A 14,446-nucleotide genomic window follows, 5' to 3' on the forward strand; every position below is an offset into this window, starting at 1 on the left:
CTGTAATGTTACATAAAACCCTTTCAACATCCTACTTTTTTGTATTTGCTAGTATTTTATTAAGGAATTGCATTCTGTAGTATTCTTACAGTGTCCTTTTCCATCTCTAGTCTTGGGATAATATGTTAACAAAATATGTTTTCTAAGTATGCCTCCCCTTTTCTCATTTTTTAGATAGGCTTGAGAAGTTGAGTCAAGGAATTTTTCTCCCCTGCCTTCTTTTAGTGTAGGTTCCAAGAAATCAGTTGGCTCCAAAACACCTACTTAGTGATGGGGGCTGGAGGAGTGGCTTACTGACTATATGCGTACAGAAATGTGAGTTCTCAGGCCATCTCCAGAATTACCTTACCTGTAATGTGCTAGAAGCATAAAACCAAAAGCAGCCTCTCAGATATTCCTGGATATCCACAAAGCCTCCCAGCCTTCCTCTAGTTCTCGTGTAGATCTTTGTCCTTGTGTTACCACCTGTTCCTGTCAAAGTACTCCTTCCTCTGTAGCTCAGCCATTTATATTTGATTGGATTATATAGACATAGGTAAGTCACATGTCATGAGCTGACCTGAGCAACCAACCATCTAATGACATGATTGTTTCCTCTAGTGACCATTTCCTACTGTGTAATTGTTCAGGGTCCCACCAAGAGTCACTTCATTAGTATGAAAGAATCATATAATTTTTTAAAAAAGGAGCTAGAGATGTAGTTCATCTGATAGAGTGCTTGCCCTCACGCATGAAGCCCCTAGTAAATGGGTATGATGATGAATCCCTGCAAGCCCCAAACTGGGGCAGTGGGGGTAGGAGGGCCAGAAGTTCAGTGTCATCAGCAGCTAGACAGCAAGTCTGAGGCAACCTTGAGCTACATGAGCCCGTGTGTGTGTGTGTGTGTGTGTGTGTGTGTGTGTGTGTGTGAGAGAGAGAGAGAGAGTGTGTGTGTGTGAGTGTGTCAGTGTGTGTGTCCCTTTCTTCTCTTTTGTTTAGCAAATTACAAGGGATTTAGAAATTCTTTTCTATTAACAGGATCCTGGAAAGAAGACCAAATACTTACTTGTTATTATTTTAGAATATAATGCTACACTATAAGATTAATTTAAAGGTAAATAATCAGTGGAAAACAAATTGTAGTGGCCCAAAGGGAAATCATGAGTTCTCGTCAAGGTGATTCTTAGGCTATGCATTTTTACTTTGGTGCATCACAGATAATTTTAAAGGAATTTATAATCTTTCATTCTTCAGTAAAGTACATAATAATAGAATGAAGGCACTGTGTAAAGGACAGGAATTTTGTGATTTATTAATCTTGATCTTTTTGTATAGGTTTAATGGCTGTTAAGTACTTGTGCCTAGTGGTAGCACACGCCTTTAATCCCAGCACTCGGGAGGCAGGTGGATTGCTGAATTTGAGGCCAGCCTGGTCTTTAGAGCCAGATCTAGAACAGCTAGGGCTGCACAGGGAAACCTTTTCTTGAAACACGCACACATACCCCTCTCCACACACACACAGGAGGGTGGGGGAAGAAGTATTTGTTACTGATTGTATTTCAACATGATTTTTAAAATTCTCTTTTCCAGTTAACAGAAGATGAAATTGCAACTATTCTAAAATCCACATTGAAAGGATTAGAATATTTGCATTTTATGAGGAAAATACACAGAGATATAAAAGCCGGGAATATTCTCCTCAATACAGAAGGACATGCAAAGCTTGCAGATTTCGGAGTGGCTGGCCAGTTAACAGTAAGTTGGCTTTAGTAATTTGTGTGTATTTTGACCATTTTTCAGGGTGGACTGACTAAACTGATAACTAGGGGAGTATAGAAGGGTAGCTTTGTTACTCTCATGCAGAAGAAGCCATACTTGAGTCTGTTTACAATGTCAGGGTCACTAGATACTGAGTACCTTTACCATCAAATTCTCACAGTGATGAAAGGGAAATAGTATTGAATTTCTTGGCACATTGGTTTGTTGCTTTTATTGCTGTCATCCTATCATGGTAATAAGTTAAGAACTCCTGGTATTTTACAATTTGAGATTCCTAAAATATGTCATGTTATAACTAGTTGAAACATTTGGAAAATAGTCAATTTTGAATAGAATCTGTGATACTAGCAGATCAAATGTTTCATTGAATATGTTGTTAAACTTTTTTACTTTGTGTTTTTGTGCAGTATTTATGCTTATGTAACATCATTGCAGGATACAATGGCAAAACGCAATACTGTAATAGGAACCCCATTTTGGATGGCTCCTGAGGTAATTCAAGAAATAGGTTACAACTGTGTGGCTGACATCTGGTCCCTCGGCATTACTTCTATAGAAATGGCAGAAGGAAAACCTCCTTATGCTGACATACATCCGATGAGGGTAAGACAATTATATTTTACTAAAAGCATTGGGTTTGAGTTTTGCAATTTCATAATTATGGAACAAAGACGAAGAGAATTTAGATTCTGTGCAGGAGTAAATCCTTAAAGATAAGTAACTTCATTTCTGACCATTTTTCACTGAACAATGAATTGTGAGGAAAGAGCTCTGACAGCTGTTTATCTGTAACAAGCACTATTCTCTTCCACCCCAAACACTACTACAGGTTCCTTGCTTTTCAGTAGAAGAGACTTTTTTTCTCCTTGTTTTTTTTAGCTCATTACTTTCCAAGGTTTAAGAAATTAGTCCTTCCTTCCAGTCCTCAGTAAGTCCTTCCTACCTTTCTGTGCCTTTTCCTTCCTCCTCCTGTGTTCTTTAAGCTGATATTAAAAGTATTTATTTAGTAACTGTTTATTTAGATAATATACTTGTTTTTAATCACAGTCACCTGCCTCTGATTCCATGCTAAATTTTGCATTTAAAGTATATATCTTGCATTAAAGCCTAGTTTGTTGTCTTTAGGGTTTGTAATGACACAGTTTTTAGGTTATAGTACTATGTGACTTCCTGGCATATATGTACATGCAAACACACACACACACACACACACACACACACACACACACACACACACACACACCACACTGCCATCTAGTGGCAGTGGTTACCCTAGGAGGATATAGCAGTAAAGAGTGAGTTTCCCTGCATATTTATGGAATAGTTAAGGTGATGTGGAGAGGCAAGTGAACTAAAGAGATGAAGAAAAAAAGGGAATTCTTTTGAATATCTAATGAGGAATAAATTGGAATTATATTTATTATTACAAAGCTGTTATGATGGTACAGATAATTACAGTGTTGAAAATATTTAAAAGTCTAACTGACATATTGAAACAATTATTTTAGTGGTACAGTTGTACTCCATTTATATTATTTTTGTATGTATAAATTCCCCTGGCATTATTAAAAAGTAAAAATAAATTATAAATATTATAATAATTTATAATAAAATATTATAATAAATTATTTATTTGGAAAGAACATGAAAAATAGCAAAGCCAGCATAGGAACACGAACATGAACTTTTCATTCTTCTTTGAGTATCATCAGCTACCTCTGGTACTATGGTTACCTCTGGTACTATGGTAGGATGTTCATGGGATGATTCTCTAATGAGATGTAATTAAGTCTCAAGAAAAGGTTTGCAGTTTATCTACAACACCGTAGCTAAGTTCTAGAGATGAGTCTTACATTGTAAGCATTCTATTTCTACCCTTTGGAAATCTTTTCCAAACAAGTGGTTTAGCACATTGTCTTAGTCAGGGTTTCTATTCCTGCACAAACATCATGACCAAGAAGCAGTTGGGGAGGAAAGGGTTTATTCAGCTTACACTTCCATACTGCTGTTTATCACCAAGGAAGTCAGGACTGGAACTCAAGTAGGTCAGGAAGCAGAAGCTGATGCAGAAGCCATGGAGGGATATTCTTTACTGGCTTGCTTCCCCTGGCTTGCTCAGCCTGCTCTCTTATAGAACCCAAGACTACCAGCCCAGAGATGGCACCACCCACAAGGGGCCTTTCCCTCTTAATCACTAATTGAGAAAATGCCCCACAGCTGGATCTCATGGAGGCATTTCCCCAACTGAAGCTCCTTTCTCTGTGATAACCCCAGCCTGTGTCAAGTTGACACACAAAACCAGCCAGTGCACGAATTACATTTGGCCCTGTTACAGCCTCTCTACCAGATGGAAAGGAACTGTAGTCTGTGACCCCTGTTTAATGATCTTAAAATTCATGTGAGTTTGAATTCATGCTTATAAGATAGTACAAATATATCGGAATATAGTATTTCTTTTTAAAGAATCCTTTAGATATGGTCTATTGCAAACATCTTTCTAGGATACTGCCTTAGTCATTGCTCTGTTGCTGTGAAGAGACACCAAGGCAACTCTTATAAAGGAAGAGATTTAAGTACAGAGATATATTAGATAGATTTAGTTTATTATCATCACGGTGGGAAGCGTGGCCCTGTGTTGCCAGTAGGGTGCTGGAGAGGTTTCTGGGGTTCTATATCTGGAATGGCAGGCAGCAAGAAGAGATATTGATAATTAGGTTTGGCTTGGGCTTCTGAGACCTCAAAGCTTGTGCTCTAGTGATGTGCTTTCTCTAAGAAGTTATACCTTCTCCAACAAGACCATTCCTCTTAACTGTGTCACTCACTGTGGACCTATGGATGCCATTTTCATTCAAAGCACCACAGATGCCTTGGTCTCTTTTTCTATCATTTTGACTTCTGCTGGGTTTTCAAGTCCCAACTTAGGTTTTGTTTGTTTGTTTGTTCAATGTGCATGGTGTTTTGCCTGTGTATATGTCTGTTGTGTGTGTGTTGCCCACAGAGGTTAGTCCAGGGTATCAGATCCCCTGACATTGGAGGCATAGATAGTTGGGAGCTTCCATGTGTATGCTAGGAACCAAACCTGGAAGAGCAGCCAGTACTCATCCATATCTCCATCCCCTCAGACTTTATTTAGAAGTATGAGGTCTTCCTCTACATCTGTATTCTATGTAGATTTCGGTTTTTCTCCTCATAATTTGCACATTTTCTTTGGCTAATGACCTTAGGCATTCCCAAATGTAAATTGTTGTAGTTGGAATTTACAATTCTAAAAAGCTCACATAGACACATAATCCAGATATTTTATTTATAAGCGATATGCCTAGATTGGGCAAACCTAGGCCTATGCTGACATATTCCCCAGCTATAAAGCTCCTTGTTACTTGCTGTTTCTCCTGGCCACATGGTTCTGGCTCATGGCAGTTTGCTCCTCCTCTGTCTTCTTTTTTAATCTCTCTACCTGCAACCTCTTCTGGACCCTCCCATTCCCCTGTTCTCTCTCCATTGTCCAACCACAGGCTTTAGCCTTTTGTTGGCCAGTTACATTGGGAGAAAGGTTCACATGGTGGTATCACTTGAGTGTGTGAATATGTTGAATCAACCACATCTTGAGGAACCAGTATCTGCACTAGAATACAAGCAGCATCAGGTCAACCCACTACAATATGGCTTTAAGTTGCTATGTAAATAGTCTTTAATTTTTCTTGTGTGGTGAGCTATTTCACAACTTGAGTACCAAAGTGCATGTGTTGAGAAGGAGCCAAATCATGCAGAGGATAGATTTCCAAAACCTGAATCCTTACTCGAAAGGACTCTCTTTCCTTGAAATGACCATATTCACTATTTTTTTAAAAAAAGATTTATTTATTTATTATATGTAAGTGTACTGTAGCTGTCTTCAGACAGACCAGAAGAGGGTGTCAGATCTCATTACGGATGGTTGTGAGCCACCATGTGGTTGCTGGGATTTGAACTCTGGACCTTCGGAAGAGCAGTCGGGTGCTCTTACCCACTGAGCCATCTCACCAGCCCCCTCCATCAGACTCTTGAAAACAGAGTTGTCTTTGCTTTGATTGCAACTCAGTGTTTTTCCTTGGACTAATGAATACATGAAACACAAGACATGCTTTATGTATTTTGCCGTTTGTAACATAGAATATGAAACTGCTGTTCAGGGTGGGTAGTTAATAAAGCTAATAATGAAATAATAAAATTAGTGATCTGTACAGTCTCATATAGTTATCAATGGTTGTGTGTGTGTGTGTGTGTGTGTGTGTGTGTGTTGGGGGGTGGGTAGGATAAAAGAACCTTCTGAGAGTGAAAATAAAAGTCCCTAACTAGAATTGTCCAGTGGAAAAAATATATTTGAAATTGTTAAAATATCACTAGGTAGCTTAGATGAAACCTTTAAGTAAAGGGATAACATTATTTGTTTATGACTTAACCTGTCAGTAGCAAAACCAAGATTTGAACTCAGGGATCAAACTTAGGTCATTTGCTAGACTGTGAGTGCCCTGAACAATTTAGCCATCTTGTGTCCTATGACCATTCTTAATAGGCTTAAGGCCTTACCAACCACACGTAATAAGCACGGTGTCCTAACTTCCCAGACTGATCTGAGATCCGATTTTTGTAGCCATTTTCTTAGATACATAGTGGGGGTTTTTTGTCTGCAAATCAGCTGTGATGGCCCCTCTTATGTGCACTTCACCGAGTCATTTGTTAGATGCAAATGAGATGTCTGAGAAATGCGCCCATATATTAAAGAAAGTAGAATTGTTATGTACCATTTTGCAGTATTTTTTAGTTCTTAATGAATGATTCAAGTTCTTATAATGATTCCTATTTAATGCTAGTTACAATTCTTTCTTAGAAAACTCTTTTTACTGTGGGAAAAACAAGCACTGTCTGCCATCATCTGACTTTGTGTTGGTTGTCCATAGGACAGTGGAGGAGGAATCAGGGCCTTCGAAGTACCCAAGGCATTGTTCTGCTCAGGTGGCTTCTGCAGTGGTTACTGGAAATCATATGCAAGTCATACGGAAATAATGGGCATGCAGACAGGGATAGATTGTCTTTACTTTCTAGTGGTGATAAATGGAGTTTTTAAAACATATGTATGTTTATGTCTAGGACCTTACATGTTGGTCTGTGTGCCACAGTAATTGAGTGAGAGTCTGTGTGCGAGCGCACATGTGTGTATGTGTGTGTGTGTGTGTCTATAGGCCAGAGAATAACCTTGGATGTTCCACTTTGCCTTTGGTTTGGTTTGAGACAGCCTCTTGTTCACACTGCTTACTCCAGGCTGGCTGGCCGGCCCACAGCTTCCAGGGATTCTCATGTCTCTGACCCTCATCTCCGTATAAGGTGCTCTAATTACACATGAGTTGTACTTGTTTGACATTACATGGTGTACTGGCTGGTTTTATGTGTTAACTTGTCACAAGCTAAAGTCATCAGAGAGGAAGGAGCCTCAGTTGAGGAAATGCCGCCATGAGATCCAGCTGTAAGGCATTTTCTCAATTAATGATTGATGGGGGAGGGCGCAGCCCATGGTGGGTGGTGCTGTCCCTGGGCTGATAGTCATGGGTTCTAAGACACATGGGTTCCTGGGATTCAGGTCTTCATGCTTGTGTGGCAAGTGTCTTGCCCATCTCCCAGCCATAGGGTTTTCTGTTTCTTGCCTTTCATTGACCTATTGACTAGCCCAGTTGTGGAAACTATGACTTACAATGTAAAATAAACTTTTTCTTTAGCAGAGAATTCAACCAATTTGGCCCTTTGAATTTTAGTGTTTGGGTAGTTTTTAAAAATAACTTTTTATTTATTGATTTGTTTGAGTCAGGGGCACAATTCATGTGTGGAAGTCAGAGGACAATTTGAGTATCTCTCTCCACTGTGTGGATCTTGAGGATTAAATGAGGATGTCAAGCTTAGTAGCAGGTGTCTTTACCTGCTGACCTATCTCATTGACCAGATTATATATTTGAGCAAATGAAAATAGGGGCTCCTGGAAACAAGGGTTCCTTTATCTAGAGCGATTGAGAATTGTGTGTTTACTAATAAAAATATGACTTTCAAGAAGATTTATGATCTTTTTCTATTTGCTTGATCACAGTGTGTAATTCTGAATTTTAATCTGAAATATGTGTGTATATACACATATTGTATGAACATGGCGCCCATTATCTTCCCTCCTCTTCTTTTGTTATTATTATTTTAACTTCTGAAAAGTCTAGATTAATAACTATAATTAGTGTTAGAAGTCTTCAGTTAGCTGTTTAAAGTATGCCCTTGTCTTGCTGGGTGTGGTGGCATACACTTTTAATCTGAGCACCCTGGAGGCAGAGGAGGTGTGGTTCAAGGTCAGCCTGGTCTGTGTGTTGAGACCTGCCTCAAGAAATAATACAAAACCAAACGCCCCTTTGTCTGAATCCTTATATCATATTATCTACCCTGTGTCTAGCAGCTTTTTAATGAGGCATCTGTCTTGTATTTCCTGCTGGATTTTAGTTTTAAAGGAAGTGTGCCTCACATGTTTTCTGGATTGATCCTAACACAGTGACGTATGTATAAAAATATTCAGAATCAAGTATGTTTGCTATGTGAATGTGAGCCAGGTTCCCTTTTCCATCTTGAAGGTTCTTTTACGGTGTTAGCATGAAGCACGGCGAGCTCCGATTCTTCTTTCTTACAAAATTAACTATTTTACTTACAACTTAGGGACAAGGGAATAAACAAAAACCCTGACAGTAAACGCTAATAAAATACAACTTGAAACACCCCTCTTTTCCCTCTAGCCTGCTTTTCAGCCTTTTATTTAGCACAATCCATTTAAGTTTTAAGTTGATTTGGTTTTTTGAGTATTTTAGAACTGTCCCCTTACTGAAGGAGATCAAAATGAGAGTACTGCCATTCCCTAGTGCTGACCTGTGGATGCAGCAGGAGGATTGTTACATCGTATGGGAGGTTTCTGTCTGTTCTAAAAGCAGCTGTGTGTGATGCTGACCATCTCAAGTACTGCTGCATTTCCAGTTACAGTGATGCCCAGGGTGGAGAGCTAAGGTAGCAGTTGTGACAGAAAACATACAAGGTCAGTGAATTTGTGGCTTGGAGATTGGGATGTCCACAGGTGTTGACTGTAACTTCAAGTGGACGACACTTGAAAAATCTATAATATTTTTCATAAGAAATAGGTTTTCTATCTTTCTATCAGGTTTGACTTTTGGAATTATATTTATACACACACACACACACACACACACACACACACACACACACGACAACTGACAAGACATACTTAAATGCATCTTGCAACTAGATGTCCTCAGACTGTCTTAGAGAACTACATATTGATTATTGATTATGTTTGTGCAGATTGTGTGTGTTGGTGTTTATTTTTCAATATAACTTTTACATGAGTAGAACCTTCTTCAGTACAGATGGGATTGTATAAATAGCATAATTATACAAAGTTGAGCTATGTAGTGAAATTCAAGGAATACATGATAAGGGTGACTTTGTAAGCATCATAGTGACTTATATATTACAAATCATCATTTTCATTGGAAGGTTTGTGAATATCTTAAATTCTGTAATCAAATAAATGATATTAAAGAAAGAAGTAATTTAACATAACAATTGTGGCTTATACTGAACATATGTTATTGTTAATAGGTTTCATTATGATCTTTAAGAACTTGTATTTAGTTTGTACATTTTGGTTCATTTGATACCCTCAGTTTTTCTTAATTTTTATTAGCAAGTTGTTACAGTGGTTAACAAGAAGTATACAGATTTAAGCTGCAGTAGTTTCCCAGGGTTATATGATCCAGCTTCACAGGCTTCGGGAACAGATGTAGATGCTTTTCTAGTTTGCTTTCGCTCTGACATACAATTGATATAGGCAAGCATGAAAGCTTGGGCAATTTTTCCTTGCTTTTTCTGGATCTTACTCAGGTTCTGTGGTATTTATGTAAAGAACAGTTTTGTTCCTTGGGAATGCATGTTGAAATTACCATGTGCAGTGTTTTGCTGTAGGCCCATTGGCACTGCCACAAAGGTAATGCATTGCCAGTAGGCCATTTCCTTGTCGGCTGCATTTACAACTTAATGGAAATATTACATGACTTTTTAAACAAGTGTTTTGGCAGGGAGGAAATGGCAGATTCCATACAAACAAGCATAGCTTCCTATTCTTAACCACACTACAGCTACTCAAGAAATTGTAGTTGGTTTTAAGTTTGGGGTTCAGGGGTAGAATGGGGAGTCAGGTTGAAATAGGAATACATTGATGTTTACTATAAATAGTCATGTGTTTTTATTGCTGGATTTTATTACCGTTTAGTTGCAGTCATTGACAACTAATATATTTATGCATCACAGCTTAGATAATTTTAATGCAATTTAGGAATAACTGAATTTTGATTCATTGAAAAGTCCAGGATCACAGATAGGTCCTAGATGGTAACACTGCTTTTTATAGTTTTGTTTCTTAGCTTTGGCCTTGCTATATAATTGGTCCTTCATGACTGCCTAAGCATACTTTTGTTTGTTTTATTTATTTATTTTTTTAAATCTTTTTTTTTTTTTTTTTTCGAGACAGGGTTTCTCTGTATAGCCCTGGCTGTCCTGGAACTCACTCTGTAGACCAGGCTGGCCTCGAACTCAGAAATCCGCCTGCCTCTGCCTCCCGAGTGCTGGGATTAAAGGCGTGTGCCACCACGCCCGGCTTTTTGTTTGTTTTAAATTGTGACTTTTGTCTCATGAATGACAGCAAAGAAATTTGGGTGATTTGTTCACACTGACATCAAACCTGATAGTATTTCTGTCTCATCTTTTAGTCAGTCTGCTTTAGGTCTCATCTCATAGTTTGAAACTTGAAAGGTCATATTTATGTTTTTTATTTGGAAGTTACTTCGTCATATAATTATTTCACTTCCACAGTCCACTGACTGTTGAAGCACTTGCAGTTTTGAGTTGTAAAGGATTTATACTTTTGGAAACTGCCCACAGGGAAGAGACTGTGCTTGACGTTTTAACATTTCCGTGGCCACATTCTTTTTCTAGTATAAATCTTTTCTCTTTTGTGGGGAAGAGAGACAATTTTGCTTTACTCCTTCCTCCTTTTTTGTTCTTATTGCTCCTGACTTCTTATCCAACTGCCTGTCAGCTGTAGCAAGTTACACTGCTTGTGCTGTGGTAGAGACTGGCATTGGGTGTGTTCTTACAGCCATCTTAACACTGGCTTTTGTTATTTTCTGTGTTTCAGTTGTTGGTAATGGACATATGGACATCATATGTTCCATGGAATACTGTACAAAGCCAATCTGAACTGTTTCCATTTGCTTCAAGTTCAATCATGGTATTTATTTTTCCATGGCTCTTACTCATATTATCCATACTGTCTGCTTAGCTTATGTCACTGCTACCATGGACTGTGTTTCGTCTGATTGCCTCCATTTTTTAACAGTATATAATTGCCTTTTCCCTGGAGCTCCCTTTGCATGGCACTGATTGATGTTTATAAATAAGCCTGAGATCAGTTAGATAACAGATATTCAGGTGCACAGGAGTATGATATTCAGTTTATCCTTTGTTTATACACAAGGAGAGTTTCATGTCCATTCTCCTGGACTAGGCCTGACTATTCCAGTGAAAAAGTTCTGAGAGTGACAGGATAGACAGCACTACTTACCTTTTAGTATTCATAGCAACCGCTGTGTGATATCAGAGTTCATTTGGTAAGCAAATCAAGTTACAGTTTTATTCTTGTATTTTGAAGGTGAAATACTCAAGCTCTTTTGCAGGCATGGGGAAATATGGCTCTGATATGATTTATTGTAATGCCCTTTATCTCTCTAGCCTCGCATAAAGCCATTTCTAATTACTTCTTTGCCGATCATGAATAGAGGAGTTGCCATACTCTTAGAACTTTGAGAGAGCCAACCAGTATTGTTAGGGGGAAGCTGTAGCGTTAGGCTTCTGGGCCAGCTGGCAGATATCCAGGTGTTTATTCATTCAGCTAACACTAAGTACCTACCGTCTCCTAGGAACTGTCTCATATCCTGAGGACACAGAAATGGAAGAAAAACACAAACATTTCTCTATTGGGTTTTGCATACTGAAGGGGAAAGAGAATGCAGAAGAGAAAGCAAGCATGAATACTACGTGGTAATAGGAAAGAGGCAAGGGAATAAAACAGGAAATGATGACTTGCAGAGAATGCTCGGTGTATTCTGTTGTATTTTTAGCCAATACCTCATCAGAAAGTGATAGGTGAATAAAAACCGGAAGAGATTTAGACTGAGTATAGAATACTTCAAGCAGAGGTAACAGTTTTGTATTTAGTTATGTTGAAGGGAGGGTGTTCCTTTTGACTCCTGGTGTGTGTCACAGAGCATTGAAGGTTACACATCAGTGCTTAGACTTTTATTTTGAATGGGTGGGTAGCAGAGCAGGCAGGGAGGGTATAGGGGACTTTTGGGATAGCATTTGAAATGTAAATGAAAAAATACCTCATAGAAATTGGAAAAATAAAAAAATAAAAAAGAAAGGGAGGGTGGCTAGTTGGTAAGAATGGCAATAGCAATGACATAACCAGTAGTTTTATTTAATTTTAAATAAAAAAACCTGAGTGGTTTAAATAAAATATTTTCATATATAATCTGTATTTAAGACAAAGCCTTTGAAAGAGTATTTCTTTAGAGCAGAAGAGAGAACAACTAGGATGGAGAAGCATCCCTAGTTTCTATCCTAGAGTTTACAGCACACTCAGTTCCAACGTTCCCTACCTATGCTATCCATTAGTCATGCACTATACTTTTTAGTTTGTTTTTCTAGATGGAGTTCTCTGTGTAGCTCTGGCTGTTCTAGACCAGGGGGCCTTGAACTCAGAGATCTATCTGCTTATACCCTCCAATCCCTAAGTGCTGAGCATGGTGCACCACTATCACCACCAGCACCACCACCACCACCACCACCTCTACCATCATCACCACCATCATCTCCATCACTACCAACTTCATCACCACTACCACCTCCACTACCACCTCCACCATCACCTCTACCACCACCTCCACCTCCACCATCGCCATCACCACTACCACCACCACCAACAATAAATTCAACACCACCACCTCCACCACCACCACCACCAACTTCATCACCACTACTACCATCACCTCCATCACCACCACCATCACCACCACTACTACTACTACCACTACCACCACCACCACCAACTTCATCACCACTACCACCACCTTCACCATCACCACCTCCACCACTAGCACCATCACCACTATCTCTACCACCACCATCACCACCACCTTCTGGCAACTTTTAGATTAAGGCCCATTAGTTCTACATGAATTTAGTTTTGTTTCTTTTCCACAGTATTATTAATACAAAGGATTTTAAGAACTCTATTAGAGAAAGCTATCTTTTAGCCTTAAAAAACTTATATTTACACTGTAATATATACATTGTATCTTTAACTTTGTATCAGTAAGCAGTCTTAACCAGCTGAATGATTGCATCAAGTCTAAATAATCAACCATATCAGAAACATGCAATTAATAATGAACAGATTGTTAGATACTTCCTTCTAGCAATCCAGGCATTTTAGAAAGAAAACATTCTGAATATTTTCTTCATTTAAAATGTATTTAACCTGCCAAAAAATACAAATGTGGTTTTCGTAACCTTGAATACTGGTATATGCATGTGCATTTGGGAAGTATTACAGTGTTGCCAACCCTTGGTCACTGGAGTGAGTGGAATTGTTTCTCATTTCCTGCCTGTATTTGCTATTTGCTACTTCTTGCTGCTGAGACTGAGTTTATAACACATCCTATCAAGTCTCAAGAAGAGTTCTGGACCGTACCTGGGAGAGAAAGATGCATGGAAGAAGGATAGCATAGCAGTTGCCCTCATTTAGAGATTTGGAGGAGACATGTGAAATGGAAGCCACAAAGAATTAGAATCTGGTGCTTCAGATAAGGGGAAGGCCTTAAAGAGGATGGTCCTTTAGCCGTGTGTGGTTTCTTTTTTACCTTTGTCATGGTGGTATGAATTAGAACATCAGATTGAAAGAAATGGTTGGCTTTTGGGAGTTTTGGTTAGTAAAGTGCTAGAGCAGAAATAAATAAGAAACCAAGAAAAACTTTTCAATGCAAAGGGGACACTGTCAGCAGGACAGAATGGCAACCTACAGATTAGGAAAAGATCTTTACCAACCCTACATCTGATAGAGGGCTAATATCCAATATATACAAAGAACTCAAGAAGTTAGACTCCAGAGAACCAAATAGCCCTATTAAAAAATGGGGTACATAGCTAAAGAAAAAAAAAGAATTCTCAACTGAGGAATCTCAAATGGCTGAGAAGCACCTAAAGAAATGTTCAACATCCTTACTCATTAGGGAAATGCAAATCAAAACAACCCTGAGATTCCACCTCATGCCAGTCAGAATGGCTAACATCAAAAATTTACGTGACAGCAGATGCTGGCGAGGGTGTGGAGAAAGAGGAACACTCCTCCATTGCTAGTGGGATTGCAAGCTGGTACAACCACTCTGGAAATCAGTCTGGTGGTTCCTCAGAAAACTGGACATAGTACTACCTGAGGACCTAGCTATACCACTTGTAGGCATTTACCCAAAAGATGCTCCAACATATAACAAGGACA

The 14,446-nt window shown here is 38.8% G+C and overlaps 1 protein-coding gene across 4 annotated transcripts in view; it reads left to right on the forward strand.

Moving 5' to 3' along the window:
• The window catches only part of Stk3 (serine/threonine kinase 3), a 306,970-nt gene that overhangs the window by 88,405 nt on the left and 204,119 nt on the right, over window positions 1-14,446 (forward strand). For all 4 annotated transcript variants that reach the window (XM_029469538.2, XM_021183619.3, XM_029469541.2 and 1 more), the window contains 2 exons: window positions 1,570-1,734; window positions 2,194-2,361. In XM_029469538.2, the coding sequence (XP_029325398.1) occupies window positions 1,570-1,734; window positions 2,194-2,361 (333 nt within the window). The remainder of the gene's footprint in view (window positions 1-1,569; window positions 1,735-2,193; window positions 2,362-14,446) is intronic.

Source organism: Mus caroli, unplaced genomic scaffold, assembly GCF_978045245.1.
Source record: "Mus caroli unplaced genomic scaffold, Mus_caroli_1 scaffold_16, whole genome shotgun sequence".
Classification (NCBI taxonomy): Eukaryota; Metazoa; Chordata; class Mammalia; order Rodentia; family Muridae; genus Mus; species Mus caroli.